General features: G+C 50.8%; 6 protein-coding genes across 6 annotated transcripts; 2 read left to right on the top strand and 4 right to left on the bottom strand.

Moving 5' to 3' along the window:
- Positions 1-2,192: 2,192 nt before the first annotated feature.
- Asppvi_002724 (putative RNA export mediator Gle1) lies at positions 2,193-3,837 on the top strand (the record flags this gene model as incomplete). The annotated part of the gene is made up of 2 exons (XM_043298705.1): positions 2,193-2,996; positions 3,067-3,837. The coding sequence occupies 2 exons, from the start codon at positions 2,193-2,195 to the stop codon at positions 3,835-3,837; spliced, it is 1,575 nt and encodes a 524-aa protein (XP_043154640.1).
- A 1,415-nt stretch (positions 3,838-5,252) lies between these two features.
- Asppvi_002723 (putative myosin class II heavy chain (MHC)) lies at positions 5,253-12,057 on the bottom strand (the record flags this gene model as incomplete). Its single annotated transcript, XM_043298704.1, has 2 exons — positions 5,253-11,983; positions 12,036-12,057. The coding sequence occupies 2 exons, from the start codon at positions 12,055-12,057 to the stop codon at positions 5,253-5,255; spliced, it is 6,753 nt and encodes a 2,250-aa protein (XP_043154639.1).
- Positions 12,058-13,566: 1,509 nt separating this feature from the next.
- On the bottom strand, positions 13,567-14,676 carry bgt1 (1,3-beta-glucanosyltransferase Bgt1; the record flags this gene model as incomplete). The annotated part of the gene is made up of 4 exons (XM_043298703.1): positions 13,567-13,805; positions 13,870-14,030; positions 14,088-14,345; positions 14,417-14,676. The coding sequence occupies 4 exons, from the start codon at positions 14,674-14,676 to the stop codon at positions 13,567-13,569; spliced, it is 918 nt and encodes a 305-aa protein (XP_043154638.1).
- Positions 14,677-15,868: 1,192 nt separating this feature from the next.
- Positions 15,869-16,726, bottom strand: Asppvi_002721 (uncharacterized protein; the record flags this gene model as incomplete). The annotated part of the gene is made up of 4 exons (XM_043298702.1): positions 15,869-16,096; positions 16,158-16,417; positions 16,473-16,566; positions 16,622-16,726. The coding sequence occupies 4 exons, from the start codon at positions 16,724-16,726 to the stop codon at positions 15,869-15,871; spliced, it is 687 nt and encodes a 228-aa protein (XP_043154637.1).
- Positions 16,727-17,426: 700 nt separating this feature from the next.
- On the top strand, positions 17,427-18,289 carry Asppvi_002720 (emp24/gp25L/p24 family protein; the record flags this gene model as incomplete). The annotated part of the gene is made up of 4 exons (XM_043298701.1): positions 17,427-17,624; positions 17,750-17,957; positions 18,025-18,212; positions 18,272-18,289. The coding sequence occupies 4 exons, from the start codon at positions 17,427-17,429 to the stop codon at positions 18,287-18,289; spliced, it is 612 nt and encodes a 203-aa protein (XP_043154636.1).
- Positions 18,290-19,386: 1,097 nt separating this feature from the next.
- Positions 19,387-20,253, bottom strand: Asppvi_002719 (DUF3237 domain-containing protein; the record flags this gene model as incomplete). The annotated part of the gene is made up of 7 exons (XM_043298700.1): positions 19,387-19,509; positions 19,565-19,687; positions 19,747-19,762; positions 19,825-19,964; positions 20,031-20,065; positions 20,120-20,147; positions 20,212-20,253. 7 exons carry the CDS (start codon positions 20,251-20,253, stop codon positions 19,387-19,389), a joined length of 507 nt encoding a protein of 168 aa, XP_043154635.1.
- Between the last annotated feature and the right edge of the window lie 592 nt (positions 20,254-20,845).

Genomic DNA, 20,845 nt, shown 5'->3' with positions numbered 1-20,845 from the left:
AGGATAAGGAGCTGTTGAGTTGGCCTCGATTTCCTTTGGTCCCCTGGGGGTACTTTTGTAGTCTCTAACGTTTCTTATTCAATGTCGAATCAGAAAGCACGAGGCGAAAGCGACGAGGTTCTGATCCAGAAGAGAGAACGACAAGAAGATGAAGAATGGTGCTGAGCGCTGATGATTACTGATTGTTATCAAGAGATTGACTCTACTTGATGTTGAAGGAATGATGGGGGGTAGCAAACGATTATGGTGGGGGAAAGAGAAGAGGGGGAGGACAGGAGGATAAGCAAAAAGGAGAGAGAGGGAGGAGAAGGATGAGAAGGGAAGATGAGTGAGAAGCAAAGAGGAAGAGAGAAAGAAGAGAAAGAGAGGGTGAGGATGAAGTTTTACGATGGGATATATTTAGTCTACAAGTGGTCTAGTATATCAGGAAGAGGAGTCGACTAAGAGAACAACTACTCCTCTAGCGGTCTTCAAGTAAACTACGGAGTAGGAGAACAATAATCAGGATGTGGGGGAGACGACCTTGGAGCACTCATACTCAGGTCGACGATTGGCTTTGGTCTCGTCCATGTATTTGTTATTGTGCTTGCTTTTTCCCTTTTGATCTTCAGTATTTTCAAGAACTGTCAATGATGAATGTTCTGATTCTCCTGCTAAAGATACTCTTTTATTATTTCAATTACTGAGACCAAGGCTGATGAGCAAAGGTCAATAATAATAATAACGAGAACTGATTGACCCGTCACTAAATCAAAGTTACCATACTTGAGGGACGACAGGATCTTCTGGTTCTCTCGGCGGTTCCCTAGCTGTCATTCCTGCGTTCTTCTGGTAATCATGGTATATCTCAGTTAGAGATTACTTGAGAGGTATTAGTGAAGTAGACTCTACTTTAGTCACCATCCCTGATTAATTATGCCTACAAGCAATAATAAGTTGTATACAACTATTCAGGGCCATCTTCACCTCCCTACTCCCCAAACACCCTCTCAGTCTGGGAAGCATGGACGGGGATGTATTGAATGGTAATAATACAATAAGGAGTAGTGGATGATGGAACCCACCCAATAGCTGACTGGCTGAGGGTCCATCTAGTGGGATCCACTGGAGCTGTCTGAAGCAACTTAGCAGGACTCGTGACCTGGTCGTAGTACTGACGGCGTAACGAAGTTGCTTTGGTATTTTATGCATGAAAGGAGAGCCTCTCTTTTGGTTACTCCATATCAGTCAGACTCGACACTAAATCGCGACTCTCATTAACGATGTTCATGCATAGATGATCATGATACAAGAAGCCCGCCCTCCGCAGCTCCGACCGACGAACGGTCATGAATCGTACTTAAGGTTAAGGGTACCACACTCCCGTGATTTGTTGCTGTTTGCGCTGTTTGATCAATTTCGACTCCTGAGGATCGAGGAATCAAGGCTCGCAATTGGTACGGAGGTCGAACCTTTTTCCGGCATCAAAGAATGAGCGTCAACAACGACCTATTGATCCAAACGTCTCTCAATTGGGGGGCTGTCCATCCGTTGCCATTTTTAACTGATCTCCTGCATCTTCGAGCCCTTGAGGAAAAGGTATGACCTTAATCTGTTTTGCCCTTGCTAGCAGTTATCGGAGCAATACATCCATTCCTCATGTAACCGATATGGCATGCATCCAATCCTATTTCCTTCTATAATTCGAGAGCATCGAGTATCTTTTCCACACGCGCACTTTTCACCTTTTGAACCCTTATACTTTGGGCGGGTTTTACTGGATAACTCCGCTCAATTACGTTTTCGAGATACCTCAAATCGGATGCTTATCCTTTGATCTCAGTTATGAGACCTAGCTTCTATACCTGTCGTTTCCCTCACACAGCCCTGCATTCAGCACGTCATTGACGAGTAATCTCACTTCAGGACGACGGAAGAATACGCGAACGACTGAATCGTCGAATCCCGAGCCACTGGACGTCCGCTATGTTCTACCTCATGAATTAGATCGCCCATTAGCAGATGATCTCGCAGAAGACCCATTGACCTCCTCTTAACGCCCCCTGCCTATATCCATACGTGCGAACTTTCTGTCTACGTCCTACGTCCATCAAGTCTCTACTCGTACCTTCTCATCTCCTCAATCCCTCATCGAACCTTGCGTGTCACGGACCGTCGGCCAATTCCTACAGAAGTGACAATCTACATCTACAATGGGTCGAATAAGCTATCCTGCGGGTTTGGATAGCCCATCGAGGCAGCTTCTACTGGATCTCACGAAAGACCTCGAACAATTACAAATCCACAGTACCGAGTTAAAGCAGGTCAAAGCGTGGGAACGAAAATCCTTTTACGAACGACTCGACCGCATTGATAGCGAACGTGAGGCCATACACTATACAGCGCTCGACAAAGTTGCCGCGCGTCATGATCAGGTACGGGAGGAAGCGCAGGAGACCCTCCGGGCTCACCAGCGAGCGGTCGAGGAAGAAAAGCGTCGGAAAGAGGAAGAGGCTCGTCGAGAAGCTGAGCGATTAGAACGAGAACGAGCAGAGAAACTGCGGCGTGAGCAAGAGGAGGCCGCGCGACGAGAGGCAGAGCGCAAAGCGGCCGAAGAGGCAAAGAGAAAAGCTGAAGAGGAGGCCGAAAAGAAGCGCAAGGCTGAGCAAGAAGAGAAGGAACGCAAGGAAAAAGAACGGCTGGAGGAGGAAAATAGGAAACGACAAGCGGAGGTGCAAAAGGCTGAACAAGAAGCCGCACGACGCACGGCAGAAGCTGCGCAAAAGGCTCAGGCAGAGCAGCAGAAGCAGATTGGTGGTGCTCGTCAGACCGAGGAGGAGACCAAGGTGCAAATACGCTACGTGGAGCTTCATCAACACTTGAAGAAATTTCGACAATACCTGAAGGACGAGGGAAAAACCAACCCGGTCGTTAAGCAGAACATGGGAGACATCCGTCGGTCAATCAAAAAATGTGTCGGTCAACTACGGGAAGGCAAGGGTGCCAACAAAACCCAGGTGAGTGGAGTGACATCGTCGGTCTTTGGATAATCATCAATGCTGACTGTATTGCCTTCGATTTGTGTAGCTTCAGGAGATTCGTTCGGCTCTAGAAAAAGCCGCGTCGATCACGGAGCCTTCTGTTGATGTGCGGCAGTTTTTCGCATTTCCCCCGGAGGACATCGCCAACTCAGAAGATAACAAGGTGCCAGCGCTCTTGATCTACGCCTTGAACATTTTCTCCAAGTGTTTGATTTCGTCTCTCGTCACGGAGGCATCTATTAACCAGGGCCAAGCGGAGCCGATTGGCATTGTGGCTGCGCAAATCTTCTCCATGGACGCTTTCATTTACAAGGGCCACCACATGGTTGACATCCTTTGGGCCAAGTACCGCGTCGTTTGTCCTGCACTTTGGGGCTTTTACGGCAATGAGAAAACCGAGGCCGGCAGAAAGGCTATCGGCTGGTGGCGTGAGGGCCCTGACGGACCTTTCATCAGTGAACAAGCCCATGCGGATCGCATGACGGCGCTGGGAGCGGGATATGCCGCATTGACGTTGCGCAATTTCGGCAAGACGCCGCGCAGGAACCCGTTTCCCAACACCATGTTCTGGTATACGATGCATAAAATCCTCATGATTCCGCCCAATGAAATCCAAGAAACACACATTACGTTGCTCTCTGCAATGCTCAAGACCTCTGTCGAGAGGATTGTGGGCTTCTTTGGGCATATGGGCCTGGCGTTGATTCGACGGGCGATTGTCGATTTACCCAACAGCCTTGCCCGCCAGAGCATGAGTATCAACCAACTGAAACTCTTGAGAGATATTTACAAGAGAGAAAAGCACATCATTATTTAAAAGGAGAGATGTCCTGCCGATCGGTTCGATTCACAAGCGTGGACATTGCTTTGTAACGGATGGCACACTCTTCCTTTTTTACGCCTTATTCCGGTCGAGCAAAGACCCGGAAGGGCAGTCTGTGGACGCAACGAGCCCAGATCAGGCCACATCGGCCTGATCCCGCCTACACCGGCCGCAAGAAGCGGTTTCCCGAATAGACATCTGACATGAGCATTTTTTTTATAGCTTATGTCGCCATTTTTGACGCACTTTTGTGAGGGCGCTAAGCCATTGGCAACGATTTTTGTTCCACCCAGCTGAGACAGATGTACTTGAGACCCTCAGGACCTGAAGCGATTTGCATTGCGGATCATATTTACTCCCTATTATAGCCAAACCAAACCGGCGACGCCTGGTAATACACAATGAAATGAATGTCATAGAATATGGAATAGAAATCCTGGATTGCTTATTTTGCTTGGACTGAAATGCCAGATAGACCCTGCAGGAAGAACGGTCACAACACGATACACGGCATCAGTGAAATAAACATATTTGCTTCTCAACTAAATACCTTATCTTGATTGTAACCAGTCTCGCGTTGCATCGGCAGCCCATGTTGTGCTACTGTTGTGATAGACTGATAATGATGCCGAATCCCGTTCGGGCCGAACAAATCGCCGCCTGAGGCATGAGGAACGGCCATCAACAGGCAAACTAGAAGGCAGGAACCTGCCTTTGTCGGTCAGTATTCCCTCTTGATCGTTTGTTCTGGATATTTTGGATGTGGATAAGTATTTGTATTTTGCGGACTGACTGAGACCCTCTCAATTCCAGAATGGAGGTTCGTATACGGTTGCTGCTTAATGATACGGAGCGGGTGCTGGATGGAGGCTTAATGGAGTTGATAGACGAGCTGCTTCTACGCCAAAACGTCCGCAGAGCGATTGGGTGTATAGTGTAGATCGTGATCCTATAAATTAGAAGTATGTTGATCAAGGAATGTATGTCCAATTAGAAGAGGGTATCTATATGATACGCTATCTAGAGCGTGATTACTGCTGCTGGCAGAAATAAACAGGGGTATGTGGTGGTGAATGACATCTGCCTGGCAGATCAATCAAGGCAAAATAACAGGAAGGAGAGAACGAGTGGCGATTAGTAGGTACACAGAGGGCGAGGAAGAATTGTACAGTGTCTCTCTGTAAAGTCAACTGGTGGTATCAGGTGAGAAAACGCAGAGAAACAGAGAACTGTAATATGTAACGAGAGAATAAAGATCGTGACTTAAAGCCATAAACAACAGAATGGGCAAATTTGTTCAAGCACAACGTTTCAACAGATAAGACGGAAACGCGGAAAAGAGAGGATAGAATATGTATGCATGCTTAGTGTCACAAATTGGAAAAATTCAGAGACGTCGATTGGCCTCTTCAGGAAGTAAGGTGAGGCCCAAATGGTCCCTCCTCTGTCCCCTTGGGCGACGCAGAGACTAACCCATCCGCAGTGCTCTCGACGTCTTCCCCAAAGGAGCCGTCTGCATAGTCAGCAGGCTCCGCGTCATGGTCATAGCTCGACCGTCGCAGAAGTGGAGGTGTACTTGGAGGCTCCTGCAAAGGAGCTGTCTGGCGTGAAGATAGAGGTCTAGGCGTTGTGTTGATGTTCCTCAGCGGCCGACTCTCCGAGGAGCGCCTCCAGCCTGTGGTGGCAGCTCCACCCGAAGTTGAAGGAGCCTGTCGGAAGTTGGAGCTTGGAGGCGTGAGGAGTCCCGAAAGAAATGAGCTTGCGTTATTTGACTTGGATGGCGTCTGCTCAGAGGCACCGGAGTTTGCATTCTCCCTGCCTTTGCGCCAGTTCCCCCACGCCGCTGCAGCGGCGAGAGGCAGAGAACGCGGCGAGGCAGTCAAATCAGCGAGTGAGGGGAGACTAGGGAAGTTCTGGCCAGACTGAGCTCGTTCGCGTTCCTGGAGTTGCATTTGCAGGTTGGCCTTCAGACGGATAGCCGCATCGCGCACAGCGTGCTGGTTAAAGGATGGACCCGACAGTGTGTTGATGATGTCCTGGAGATCGTCGATACGAACGCCAAGAAGCTCCCGCAACCAGGTGATCTCGGTGTCCTTGTCCTTGAGCTTGTTCGGCGCGTCCTTGTCCACGCCAGAGAGCTCTTGCTCCAGCTCCTCAATGCGTGTCTCGCGCTGCTGCAGTTGATCCTGAAGGACAAGGATAGACTCCCGCAGGGCCTGAGGCGAGATCTTCTCTGGAACCATGGAATCCTTGTTGAAGGTCATGGACGGTGAGGTCGAGTGGGCAACAGGGGAGTGAGTGGACCCTGCCTTGACCGTCTGAGCCGCTTCAGCCGCCGCCCGCGCGGCCGCATTCGCGATCTCCAGCTTCTCTTCGAGATGCTTAACACGGTCCTCAAGATGATGCGCCTTGTCATCAGCCAACGCCAGTCGTTCCATCAGATGCGACTCGGTCCGCTGCCTATCCTCGGTGGAATTGTGTAAAGCACGAGCGTGACGCTCCCGTAAATCGTTCAGGACGCGTTCATGCGTTCTCCGCTGCTCCTCCATGGCACGTTCCTTAGCTTCAGCTGCTGCGGCCAAAGCACTGGCCTTGGTTTCGCTTGCTTCCTCTAGCAACATCTCATAGCGCTCCCGCGCCGTGTCAGTGTCTAGGCGGACATTATCCAATTGACTCTGGAGGCGAATGATCTGTGCCTCCAGCTCAGCACGGACAATGTTGACTTGACTGTTAGCGGCTTCGAGGTCTGCCTCCAGGGAAGTCCTAGTGCGCTGGATTTCGGTGCGACTGGTTTCACGCGCCTCGTTGAACTCACGCTCATAGCGAGCAGCCTTGTTCTGCAGCTCGTGGTTCTCCAGTCTCAGGTTAGCAACGAGCTCCTCCAGCCTTGCGTTTTCTTGCTGAGATTGTCCAAAGACAAACTTCAACTTGGCCGCCTCCCTCTCCTGCTGCTCCAACTCGCTGATGTCGCTTTCAAGCTTCTCACGCAGCTTGGCCTCTCGGTTATAAGCCGTCCGTAGCTCGTTATATTTCGCAATGTGCTCCTCTTCCCGTCTCCGCCATGAAGCCTGGTCTCTGGTGATATCCCTAGTCACAGCCACCATCTCGTCCTGAAGACGGTCGAATTTCTCACTCAGATTATGCCGGATACTCAGGCCATCCTCAATCCGAGTTTTGAGGTGATCAATGGTGCCACGAAGTTTCTCGTTTTCTGCCTTCGTCTTCTCGAGTTCGCTCTTCGCTTGCTCACTCTCACGCTTCCAGTTGTCACTGGAAAACCGGTACTCATCCAGGGTACCCTCAAGAGAGATATTCTTTGAAGAGACTTCGGCAAGGGTAAGCTTGAGCGTGGCATGTTCCTGTTCCAGGGTGTCGAATCGGAACTGGATCTGTTCAAAGTAAGGGATCTTTTCCTCCTTGAACTGGAGCAGACGAGCTTCGGCAGATTCGGCGGCCTCACTATGACGAGCGGCTTCCTCCTCGGCGAGCTTCAGAAGTCGCTGAAGCTCCGCCACAGAGTCCTGTGCCTCTCTGCGCAGTTTGTACTCCTGCTCGGCTCGCTCATCGGTAAGGCGTAGCATATTCTTTAAGCCATCGATCTGCAGCATAAGGCTGTCGGCACCAATCTCCTCTGCATCAGAAGGTCGAGGCTGGTACTGAACCAGCTGGCTTGAAACGACGTCTTGCATCATCTCCCTCAGATTGGCCATGGGGTCTTCTGAAAACTTTTGTGCGGTCAAGGTATGGAGTTCTGTGACCATGTCACGCAGCTTCGTCAATTCAGGATTCTCGGTTGGTTCTGGGAGCTGCTGGTGTTCGCGAGTAGCGAGGGCTTCCAAGATAACATTCTTCAGTCTGTCGAGCTTGCGATCTCTCCGAGCGAAAGGCGACCTCGCTCTATACGAACCGTTCTCATCGTACTCGTCGTCTTCGTCGTCGGCATCGCTTTCTTCAATTTCGGCAGACCCGCTTCTCCTTAGCCATTTGTTATGGGCACCAGACGTAACCATCATAACCGATTCCTGAATGGCTTCCAATGCACGTTCTAGAGGCAAGAGACGCTCCTCGATGACCGAGCCGATGAGGTCGTTGACGCGGCGGTCAAAGAACCGGCTTCTGTTGACCAACTTCTCATCCTCGCCGGAGGAGATCACATCATCCCAGTCACTGATATGCTCGTTGCGGCTGATCAGCTGCCGAACGGGTGAATGGCTGCCGCCCATGACTCCCCTAGAAGGAGACATGGATGCCTGAGAATATGCGTCGAAATCGAGTTTCGGAACCTCAAGAGCTTGAGCCACAGGGCCCCGTCCCGGGCTTGGGCTGGGTGCTTCGCTTCGAATTTCTGCATGAACGTGCCGTTTCTCTTTGGACGGTCCCAGTGCTGACTCTGGCGGCTCATATGCAGGCCGAGGGGTGCTCAACCTCTCGATGCCAACGTCAGAGTCGTCATTAAGCTGCTCCATGACAGCGTTCAATTCCTCATCATCAGGGGATTCTGCCTCAGAACCAGGCCTTGAAAGTTCACTCTCCGGCGGAGCCGCTGTGGCTGCAGGGGCGTGATCGTCTGCGTGAGCCACAGGCTGGGCAGGCTCAGAGGGTACCGAATCCAGCTTGGGAGAAGCAGGAGGGCTTACAACAGCATAACGCGACGCCATCAGATCATTCCGTGGCTTCTCAGGGGCAGGTTCAGGCTTGGGTTGCTCGAAAACGATCGGCACAAATTCAGGGACGGCGGGTTTAAATTCGAATGGTTTTGCAGTCGGTTTGAGGAATGAGCTCTTGGTGCTAGTCTCTGCGGTTTTCTTCGTCGAGGACTCGTTGTTAACAGCGGTTACAGCTACCGGAGGAGCGGCTTCCTGCATGACCTTGTCGCCTTCTTGCTCCTGTTCTTGGGACTCTGGCTGTGCAACTGCCCTTTCGTCCTTGGTGTCAAACGGAGTCCATGTCGACGCTTCACTGACGGGCGTGTCGTTGCGTTCCACAGATTTGTTCTCTTTGTCCCCAAAAGCCTCCTTCTGGTTCAGGTTGTGTGCAATTTGTCCTGGTGCCTCATTTTCTTTGCCCTCCGCGGGCATGTCTCGAGGAATATTTGACGCCTGAGACCCTTGAGCATTGGTAGTTTCTGTCAGAGGATGACCGGGTACAGCATATTGAGCTTCTCCTTCAGGACTCTCGCCACGACGGACACGCTTGTGACGATCCGATGAAACCCGACCATGGTCGTCTTCGGCGTTGGCTTTGTTCTTGTTATCCTGGGCGTTGTCATCGGGACGGACGATGGGAATGGCCTTGGATTTCTTAGGTTTAGAAATCTGAGAAAGGTCGATGTCGCCAAAGATCTTAGTTCGGCTGGCTGAAGGCTGGGCAGATGTTGAAGGGCCAAGGCTGCCGGTTGGATTGAATGCCGGAGCAGCAACGTTGAAAGAGGCGGAGGAGAATTTGAATTCACCAGAGGGGACATTGTGGTGTTGGGTAATATTGGCATCGCCCGGCGTGAACGCAGGAGCAGTAACATTGAAACCACCGGCAGGTATGAAGCTTGTTCCAGCTCCGAAAGTAAACGCAGGGCCTCCCATGTCTGATAATTGGAACGCATTGCCTTGTGGTGGATAGTTTTGCGCAGTCGACGCGCCGGTCGGATCGAACTCCCTTGCCTCCACATTGAGGGTCGAGGTTGAGAGCTTCGACTTGTGTCCGCCGACAAACGAACCTGTGCTTGGTTTGGGTTCATGCCAGGGGATATTGTTCGTAAGTGAGCCATGTCCGTGAGGAGCACCAGACAGGCTAGGATTTGTGTCGATATCCGAGCCTTCGTTGGCGTGAGCTTGCAGGTAGTTCTCGCCGTAAAATTGTTGTAGATGTTGAGGCACGCGTTGCAATCCATGGTGGTCGTTATCCGGCAATGCCCATCGTGAGTGGAAAAGCTCGGAGTTGTGCAGGTCGTTTCGGATTGGCTCTCGATCATCCTCGTCAAGTTGACGTTCTATTGACTCCTCCAGATGGTAATCAGAGGGGCCAGCCTGGTCCAGGCCTTTCTGAAGGGTTTCGCTGAGATTATGGCCCCGACTGTGACCACGCGGTGTCGGCTGGGCGATTTCGACGTTTGAAGCGTGGAAGTGATCCGGCGTTTCTGCCCGTGGGTAGGCACCTCCTGGCACAGCTTCCTGTCGACTATGGTCGAAGTGGCCGTACTGAGAGTCCTTTGTTGGGACTGATGGTTCCTCCAAACCTGGATGGAATGCGCCTTGATCGTGCAAGGGAGAAACTGGCGACAGGATCGACGTCAAATTGGGAAGGTTGCCACCTATAGTCGAGGCAACATTTCCTTGGCGTACATTGAAGAAACTCTGGGGAGTAAGAGTGCCTTGAGCCGGGGGTGTGGGTTGGAACGGAATATACCCCGGCAAAAGGTTTTGCTCAACGCCGAAGAACGGCGTCTGTACACTGAATTGGGAGGCMGGAGACGCCAACGAAGCGATGCCATTACTCGCATTCGCCGACTGATTGAAGTGAGGCGAGAAATGATGGGGAATGGATAGCGGATTGCTGGTTGCTGAAGCCGTGGGAATCGGCGGCGATGCGATGAGTCCGGGGAAAGGGGCCATCTGACTAAGAGCAACAGAAGCAGGGGAGACAGATGGTGGCATCTCCTCATCTCCAAGGGAGACTCCGAGGGCCCGCAACTTCTCCTCCTGAAGCCAGTTGACATACGCATCCCACTCTGCTTTGTCTGGAATGCTGACAGTGCGTTTTCCGGCCTCCCACTCCTCCTGGACATCCTTAAAGTCGGGGAATGACGGACGACTTAGCCCGCCTAGTTCGAGATCCGACAAGTCCTCGGGCGCGCCGACAGTGAAGCCACGGATGTCATAGCCCTGCTCTTCCCAATTTCTCAGCCGCTGCTGCACATCTGTGACTGACAATAAACGGTACCCAGACTCCTCCGTGCCTCTTTTGTCATCGACAGGGATGGCAATAATGCAGGCTTTCCCACGCCAGTTGATTTTCTTCCTGGGTCTGGGCGTTGGCGTAGGCAGCTCCTTATCCAGAGCTGGCTTTTTTACTGGTACCGGGGTGGATGAGCTCTCAGAGGGGTGCGATATTGATTGGGGCTCGCTGTCGGCATCTGCTGGGGGCGGAGGCAGCGGCTTCTCAGCCGGTGACGGCGCCTTGCCGGTCTCCATCTCCGTTGAAGGTGGTGTATCCTTTGTTTCTGTCATGGTAAGCGACTGGGGATCCTTGTCGTATGCGAATCCCCAAAAGTCTTCTTGTCGGAGCGTGTCAGTTCGTTTGTGCAGGGGATCCTTGACTTTTTGACGCCCCAGGCTATTCTCGCCGTTAGCAGCGAGAGCTCGTCGGCTCACAAAGTCGGCGAGTGTTGGCGTTCTAAGCAGGTCCTCGCCACGCCTATCCTCCTCCAGACCAAGCCAGTCGTCCGAAGCGTCGTCGGCAAAATGGTTCTGCGCGGTAAAGAACGAAGGGGCCTCGCTACCGGAGTCGTCGCTCAACCAGTTGCTTCGCTCCGTTCGTGGTTGCCCTGAGAGATATTGGTTGATCCAATCCTGCGTAAAATCCTTGATGGATTTGCCTCCTTTCCTACTAAGCAGGTCTCGTCCAGGAGAACGGCTGAGAAGGTTGCTGTACAGATGCCGCGCCGATGTCTCCGCGGCAGAAGGCTTTAGTAAGTCCGTATTATTTATCTCAGGATCTTGGTGTATACCACTTCGCATCGACGCTGGAGAGCTGTCTCCAGAGGCGCGATCAATACCCGCGAACTGACTTAATGACCAAGAAAGCCTCCGCGGGCTGGGTGCCGCATAAGGTGAGCCCCAAGCAGTTGTATAATAAACACTACTCTCCTTCTCTCGGTTATCCGGGGACGATGTGGATGACTCCCAAGCCCCACGCAATTTTGGAAGTGTCGGGAGGGCAGTTGTTGGAGGATTTGGGGTGACGCTGTTGGTCCTGGGGGGTTGCTGCGGGCCAGGGGATCTGGAGGCCGAGCGATTCGACACTTCTCGAGATGCGTAGGATGGTACCAATGGTACGGTCGAATGCGAATCGTCAGGACTGTCGTCGGGTATCACGATGAAAGGCGGCGGACAAGACGCCGAATTGGCGGAAGGAACGAGCGGATCTAAATCTATTAAGAGAAGAAGAATCGACTATTTAGCTGCTGAATCGCGTACGATGACTGGGAGGAAAGGTCATGGCGCTCGATGGCGTTTGGTCTAACACAATGCCATCAATGGACAATTGACCTGAGGAACTGTATCTGCGTAACACGTAGAAGAAACACACACCTTCCGTGTCGACACCTGCAGCAAGCCCTTGCTTGCTGCTCCCCTTATCGTCCAGAATGTTGAAGCATGGAAATCAGATAACAGAAAGTCGTAAACCACCTCGTAGATCGTCTTCACCCTGAATTATGGGAATCAAATCAAGCTGCGCGCTGTGGTGAACGGGCGTTCCCGCGGCTTAGACGTTGAATGGAGAACGTGCTTAAGAGATTCCTTTAGGAGGGAAGCCTTCAATGATGAAAAACTCAAAAGCTGACCCTAACGAAGGTAGAAAAGGAAAGAACGGACGAATAATTAGAGACAGCTAAGGGATGCGAAAATCTTGGACCATGGCGCATACACAAAGGAGAGCTGGATCGAGGGTGGACGATGAGGAAGGTAATCGAGACTATCGACGGCGTGGACTAAGGGGAGAGAAGCGATGGCCCTTTTTTTTTAATCTGAAAAGATGTCTTGGCTCCTTCAGTCTTGGTTCATGTCACGATCAGCAGAGCAGAACTTAAAAAACGCCAGACTACGGAGGAGACTAGGAAACTCATGGGCGGATAAACCTCGAGGGGCCAACGGCCGTTGAGGAGGAATTATTCAAAGGTCGCAGAGGTCCTCCGGGTTCTCGGTATCATCTGAAATTTACAGCATTTTACAGATGACTGGGTATTCCTTTCTCTATCAGAAGATTGCTGGCAGATTGATATGTTCTCATTACTCTGAAGTACTCCCCTGATGCTACGTATCTGGTGCTTGATTGTTTACACAAGATGCACCTTTGATGGCTCGTTGGTTACCTCAGTAGCTTTGACCGCCATCTGGTGACTGTACTCGGCACTTGCATTTCGCCTCAGAATATTGATCTTCTGCAACGGAGCAGCATGATAGCAGAACAAACTAATTTCAGCATCAATATGCTCAAAACATGTCACTTTGATGAAGATGATTATTTGTTATTACTCCTTTGCGGGTGACGCGCCCTCGCGGTTCGTGTCTTCGATTCAGGGGTAAAACTACGCTACGAACCACGGTTCCCTTACTCGGTGCTCCGTACACTGATAACTCCGTTGCTCTACAGTTCCTCCCAACTAGAGGACACTATTACACCGGCTTACTCATCAAATTGTGCATGAAATATGCATCAGATCTGAATGACCCGCCGAGTCATCCAAAGTCACTGGTGATCGAAAAGACACATACTTAATCAAGGTTGCACCAAATCCCACCAACTCCAACGGAAGACTACAGCTGGTCTGAAATTGGGTCTAAGCCTACCTAGTGAATTATACTTCGAGAACGCAGTAACTTCACTTCTAACTCAACAATAACTGTTCAGATCTCTAGAAGCTGGTATATCCGGCTGGTATATCATACAAAGAATAAAGTCCACCTGGGATCCCTTATCATCCTTCTCACCCTAGAAAATATGATCCTAGTGCGTGGGGCAGGTCAAATCGAACTTGGCCTTACGGTCCGCGGTAAAAGCACCCCAGTTCTTTTCGTCCTGCATCTGACCGTTGTCGCCCTTGGTGTCGGGCTTCCAGGACTCGTCAAAGGCCTCAAAGTAGAAGACATCAACACCCCATGCGAGAATGCCACAAACGGCAGACTTGTAGTACTCAGCAGCATTCTCAGTGCTGGCGACGGCCGGTCCGTAGTTGGTTCCACCATCTGTTAAGGCGTCAGATTCGATATCCACCATGAACCCATGTAATTCAAGAAATGCAAAACTTACTTGTGGGCCATCCGGTCTCGCCATTTCCGAAGCGGATCTTGTCTGCATTAGAGCCGGCAACTTGCTCGATGTGGCCCAGAGCCTGAGACATGTCATCGAAGTATGTGTTGGTGGCATTGCTCAGCTCCTGGCCCTGCCAGTAGGCGAAGCCGTTGGCCAGGCTATGTAAAAATCAGCCGAGTTCTTGAGACAGCATGCGGGAGGCAAAATGAGCTTACAAGTAAGTGACACCACCCTGAATGATGGGATCGGCCGTACCATCAGCAAATTTGTTCCAGCTGTCCACCATTCCGACAGTAACCTTGGGGAACTCCTTCTGGACCTGCTGGATTCTGGCGAGCAGAGCCTGAGGAGTGAGACTCTTTCGGTAGAGCACTTCGGAGCCGACGGTGATGGCGTCAATCACATCCTCGTTTCCAGGGACAGATGCTTTCAAGGCGTTGAAGTCGTCGGTGAAAGACTGATCGTAATCGGGCCTACCGAACGGGGAAATGTTAGCAACCTAGCCCCTTGACGTAAAGAGGATGTAATGTGGCGTGGTTCATACCAGACACCCAGGACGACCTTGAAGTTCTTCGCCTTAGCTGCAGGGATGATATTCTTCGCAGTGTCGCAGTCATTTGCGGAGTAGATGCGCACAAGAGAAGTCACTTCTTTCAACGTATCGAAATCGGTCTCATAGTCCGACTGGACTTTGCATTTGCCGTCTGCGTTTTTGTTGCCGAGGGCGAAACCCAAAGTTCCATTCTTAGTGGCGACAGCGGTACCGGCCGCAAGAGCGAGAGGGAGCAAGGTGCTGACACGCATTTTGGATGTATGTGCTGTTCAAACGGCAAGAGAGAACGAAAGTGATAAGTCTAGTTGATGTTATAAACACAAAACTGTTTCTATTTAAGCACGGGAATAGACGGAAAACAATACCAGATAAAAATAGCGACCGGAGTAAGGAGAGATCGGAAGGAGGGACAGTTATGCAATAAATACTGGAATCAAAGACTGGCAACCGATCCTGTACGTCAGGCGATGAGCAGAGAATGTGGAGTAGTTGGAACTTGGAACGATCGAGAGAATAGATAATTCAACGGATAAAGGTCGCCTCCTGAAGGAACTGGAAGAGAATGAACAAACGAATGTTTGGTTTTGGCTCTCTTTGGCCCGGGGCGCGGAGGAGAATTCGCCTTCACCCAGTAAGGCAAGGCACCGATCAGTACCCTTAGGTAACGTACCTAGGTTCCCGTCTCAGGGCCAGCGCCCCCTATGGAACAAATCCAACTGTGCCACAGTCTGTCACCCAATCCGAGATCTCAGAGGCTTGAGCGACCCACGCGCGGTACCTGGTTTAACGATATTGGGGCAAAACGCTTCGGCGATCCCTATCACCCTTGGTGCTTCTGCCTTCCGGGCTCGTTGGGGGTGAAACCTCCACAGGGGTCTCTGGTTCCCCAAGTGGTTTAGTGGGTCAGAGAGGCCTGGACCCTGTCTCTTAGACAGTAATATTCAAGAAAAATCCTCTACCAGGTGATAGTTTGAACCAGACCTACAAATATGATGGCGCACACGCATTTCTGCAACTCAGTTCTAAACTTCTTTTCCGACAATTTTCCACAACATAATCGCTGCCACCTACTGTTTCTACCGCCGCTTGGATGAGTTGAAAAGGAAACGGCTCGACGCGATACCTTATGTGATCCAAGCCGGCTAATAATATACCAGCAGAGGGAGAGTCAATGATGTCACACGCTTTGAATAACCGCGCATACATTATCGAAGGAACCTTGGATGTTCAATTGATGGAAGAACCAGAAACAAACAACCGGCCAAGTCCGCAACAGCGACTTCCCCTCATCTTTGAAGTCGCCATTCCACCGAGTGTACCGGTCTAGCCTGGGTTCTTATCCGATCGTGGTTGTTATCGGAGAGAGAACTTTCCATCCGATGAACGTTGGAACTGCGCAAACTTAGACACTTTGCCTCTCTACCACACCATCCTCCCGCAAGCTTACCCTTGGTAGTTATCGAGAACTGACTTTGCCTGTTCAGGGGTGATTTTACGACCAGTCACGCCATTGAATCTTGTACTGATGGCCTGCCACTGGTCCCTTTTCCATTGAGCAGCAATTTCACGAAGTAGCGTCACATCCTCCAGGGTGCAGTCCTGGTCGATGTCCTGGTGACGAGAGTCATCGTACTCTCCCTCGTAATCAATCTCTTCGAACTCCAGCACAGTCTGTCAGCCGCCTTGCCAATCATGGTAACGGTTGAGTGAAATCTTTGGGATTCCTACTTACTTTGCCATCTGTGACCAGATGGTCGGGGCTTGTTAATCCACCATCATGCGGCAGATTGCTCGCATACCAGAAAGTTCTGCGGTCCGCTTTTCTGATAGTCTGAAGTCTGTCTCCCCGAATCCGATTAAACTGGTCTTTCAGCTCTTCAATGAAGCAGTCGCTCAATGCGCTGAAAAAATGTGCCCTCGAGATCCCACGAGTCTCAAGCTGATGAAGCACCCTACCATCGTCTCTGTTCCATTTTGACGCATCGTTGTTGCCTTTGTGCGATCAGCCCGTCATTTTCTCACCGTTTAAATCCTCGACTGTGTTTACCCGGCCTGCTCCCCATAATACCCGTCCATAAGGCTTCAATCTCAGTTTCAGTGTGCAAAAAGTTCGTGTTGTGCTTTGCAGCAGCCCTAGCTCGCTGTAAAGATCAGACTTCTTGTAATTTAGCATCGTTTGATGGGTATTGCTGCTACCCTATACGCATCAGTGGCCAGCAGGTCTTTGCACAGCGTCCTGGGTCTGAAGATGGAGGTCAGAGGAACCCGATAACGAATGCCGTCGACGACATAGACCGGCATCTCGATCAGTTCTCAATTTTCCTCAGAATTAAAAGAAGCTGTAGCAATTATAATACCTAGCAGCATCAATCCCGGTTATTTACAGGAACACATGAGTGTATGGATATTTTGTTAGTCTCGAGAATTGGCATACTAAGGTACATTCTATAAAAGGCAAGCACTGGTCAAAGCCGGGAGGAAGGCATGAGCAAATTCTGCCTTCAGAAGGAGCTTGGACGTTGGTCTTGTCTGCTGAGTACAAAGAGACAAGTCCTTCATTTGTAGCAAGAAAGTTGAATAGCTCCTTCATAGGTCAAGGAGACGTCCCTTCTGGATCCACACAATGCTCGATATATACAATCTGGATGGCCATCTTCTGAGGGAAAGGGAACAGTCAGCGTGCATCATGTTCGTGATGATAGGAAAAAGCTGATTTCTAATGGCAAGCTTTCAGTTAACTTGGGCTGCGAACCAAAAGCTTTCTATTATATAGACCATTGAGTTGCTTAAATGCAGTCCGCGGAGAGCCATCTACGAGTACCGAGGCGGTTTGCTTATAGGTGGTCCGAGCGTCTCGAATTTCCAACTCCGACACAGAGAGAGAACACCTTGCGCGTCGGAGATCATCGAGCAGGCCGAGCATCACCACTTCCCTTCCAACCTCCTCTCCACTACCACATTAGAGCTTCGTCTTCTGCATGCAAGCGAAGTCATAGACAAAATGCGATTCTCCACAACAACCCTTCTGATCTCCGCCCTTGGGTGGATCACAGCCGTGGCTGGACACAACATCCAGCTCAAGGCGCACTCGAGAGAATGCTTCCACGAGACATTGCACAAGGATGATAAGATGACCGTTACCTTCCAGGTCGGTGACAGGGAATTTGGTGGCAGCGGGAACCTCGAGATTGATTTCTGGGTACGTCCCCTGAAACTCAAGCTTTCGCTGGATCATTTATTTTGATTGTCGGATCGGTCACGAGGCAATCGGTCAACGGACGGGATTTATAAGTTACTGATCCGAATTTTCTGCTGGTTTTACAGGTTGAGGACCCCCTAAAGAACCGCCAGTACTTCAGACAAGCCGTCTCATCGGAGGACTACTCGTTCACCGCGCACACCGATGGAAAGTACGTTTACTGCTTCAGCAACGAGGGTTGGACTTCGAACTCGAAGGAAGTGTCCTTCAACGTTCACGGAATTGTCTACGTGCCGGAACATGAATTGGCCCAAGATCCCCTGGAGGCGGAAGGTATGAGCATGGCATATAGGCGTTGGACACGGGCTGTGCGGTGTCAGCTAACGGCTTCTTTGTGCAGTGCGTAAACTCTCGGAGGCTCTGGCTCAGGTGAAGGATGAACAGTCGTACATTGTCGTTAGAGAGCGGGTGCATCGAAACACTGCGGAGAGCACAAACGCCCGAGTGAAGTGGTGGAGCATTTTCCAGCTTGCCGTGCTCATTGGTGAGGGTATCTTCCAGGTCTGGTGGCTGAAGAGATTCTTCGAGGTGGGTGTGACGATACCAAAACAGGCTTATCGATAGTTGCGCTGACATCAATGTTCTAGGTTAAGCGTGTTGTCTGATTACATCCAGAGACGAAGTAATGGATCAATATCGTGGGTGACGATTGGGGTCTTCGATTGCATTTACGGTCTGAGAGTATGGCCTTTAGCATCCCTGCAATAAGACTAGTTCTTTTGAATGAGCGCAATGAAAATATCCTATTTGCCTGAATAATATATACACCTATATGCTCTGTGGCACCTCTGTTCGTATAAACTAGAGGTCGAAAGTACGTCCCTATTTAGACGACCACGGCATGCAGGGTTATCAGCCCCGCATCCGCAAGCAGGGACACAAACATCCATAACATTGAGCTTCCACGCCCAATGCAGCAACTGATCACATTCTGAATCTAGGGATAGGCAGAGTCCTACGTACAACTTCGTCCCTCATCCAGGTACTCTAAATCTCCAATGGCCTCCATTCTAGGCCCCCATCCAAGCATAGAATCAAACGCCCTCGGTAATGAAAACAAAAACAAAACCGTCCTGCCTCTCAGCGACGATCCCCTTTTCGATATATGCTGGGGGCGACAAGCGTGCGGGGCGTGTCTGAAAGGCGATGCCCCTTGTAGCTGGTGCCCAGTGGTATGTATCACCTCACAGCATCCAATTTGCACAAGGCGAAACGCGATAAATGCTAACCGCAATAGACATCAGCGTGCGTTCCAAACCGATCGCGTGTGCCTATATTAGCGCCCTTCAGCTCGTCGACTATCTGTCCGCTTGGTCCAGGAGAGAGATGGGAGCTTCGGGCCTTGCCGTTCGGGTGCCATGTTAGCACGATTACTTTTTTGACGGCTTGCGTGGCGGTGCTGGGGACGTTGGCGCTTGTTGGATTGGGGATTTTGCTTGGGCGGCTCTGGGAATGTGGAAAGGGGGCTTGGGGGCGTGGATGGGGTCGGTTTACAGGGTGTGTCCGACAGAAGCTAGGGCGTTGGTGGATTCCTCGTAGGTCTGGGTTTGGAGATGCAGAAGAGGATGATTACCAACATCATCAGGCTGAGGCCGAGCCTTTACTGCGTTGAGTGATGCGGTATTAAACGGAAATCTGCATGAGAGATCGACCTTCGAGCTAGGTATATTCGAATATATAACCCTTTATGACCAAAGTTGCTTTAACCCTTGACAACCTGGCTGACCTTGTATTCGACAACCACCGGCTTACCCTTCTCGACTCGGAAATGTCCCTGGCCGACAAAAACTCGGTTCTCGAACTCCTTGTAGCGGTCATCACCGGTCTGTAGTTCTGTTAGAGCATGCAGAAACGTAAATATACCCGCGATGCGGTCTCACCTCAAAGGTAAAGTGAGTAAAGGAGTTTCCAAACGGCGTCGCGCCGTCCTCTGCGGTGCCAGAGAAAACGGCCACTTCCGCGGGCCCCATCGTGACGATGCCGGTGTAGTTCATGTAGAGTAACTGTTAGTTGTATCGTCAGCTTGTAACTTTCAGTCTTCGCTGATGATGTCGTGACGCACAGCATCATCCTTGGTCCTGCGCATGTCCAGTTAGCATCATTCTCCGCTCTCGTGTCAGAATCCCTGATGAAGACTAACTTGATCACTCCGTGGGCATTCAAGCGCAAGTGCTTGTTGTCTGGGTCCGCATGGATGTAATCGTTGCCGGTACCGACGAACTCGGCATCGAGGGCAAGGGAGTAACCAGGATCACTCTTGACAGTGCCACCGGTCATAGGCTTTGATCAATGTAATCTCTGTTAGCGACAAATGCCGTCGATGAATCAGCTTGGTGGCGAGCTTACCACGACCTGCAGGCTGTTGGAACGAGAGGCACTGCCTTGGACGAGGTTAGAAATGTACTGACAGTATTTCTTTTCGAGTAGAAGCTTACCAACAGCAAACCCAGGGTCAATTGTGACCTATACCGAACACAGTGGTTAGCCGTCGAGAACAGCGGCATGCTAATTATCGCTTGTTACTCGCCTGGACTGTGAAGGCAGGCTGGAGAGAAGGAAACTCAGACATGGCGATACAGCGTAGCCGAAATAGATGGGATGTTGCAGCGAAGATAGAAGCCGGGGAGAGACAGTGCTCTTCTCAAGTTGACATGCACAAACAGAATGTAGGATAACTGAGGGGATGCTCAGTTTACCATTTCTAATCAACACAACAAGCTGCCCCGCACTCCCGATAAGGAAATAATCGCAGATCCGATCCTCGGCCATCCCTACGTAACTCCGTAGCTTGTGTAGCTTAATCGACCCACGGACTTAGTTCGGCCAATTTTGGCAGGATGGCTCAAGTTGTTGGCTTTGATTTCAGATGAGAACTGGCACATTAGAGGTCGACTGGAAAATACCGTAGCAATTGCAATGTTCCTGCTGTCTAGTATGGCTTTACATGCATAACCCTTAATGTGACGATTACTCTATAAATATGCTTAAGCGGATTTACCGCAACCCTCCTCGAAGACGCTGTGAAAATAGTATCCAGAACCTTGAGACGAATAGAGTGATCATCTGCTTTCTAAACATATCGACATGCGACCACTGCTTTGCGCGGACTGTAGACAGGTGGTCACCTTACTCATCAAGAATGCCAATGCAACTCGCAAGGT

Source organism: Aspergillus pseudoviridinutans (genome assembly GCF_018340605.1).
Source record: "Aspergillus pseudoviridinutans IFM 55266 DNA, scaffold_2, whole genome shotgun sequence".
NCBI lineage: Eukaryota > Fungi > Ascomycota > Eurotiomycetes > Eurotiales > Aspergillaceae > Aspergillus > Aspergillus pseudoviridinutans.
Note: the sequence above shows the minus strand (reverse complement) of the source record. Positions and strands in the feature narration are given on the sequence as shown.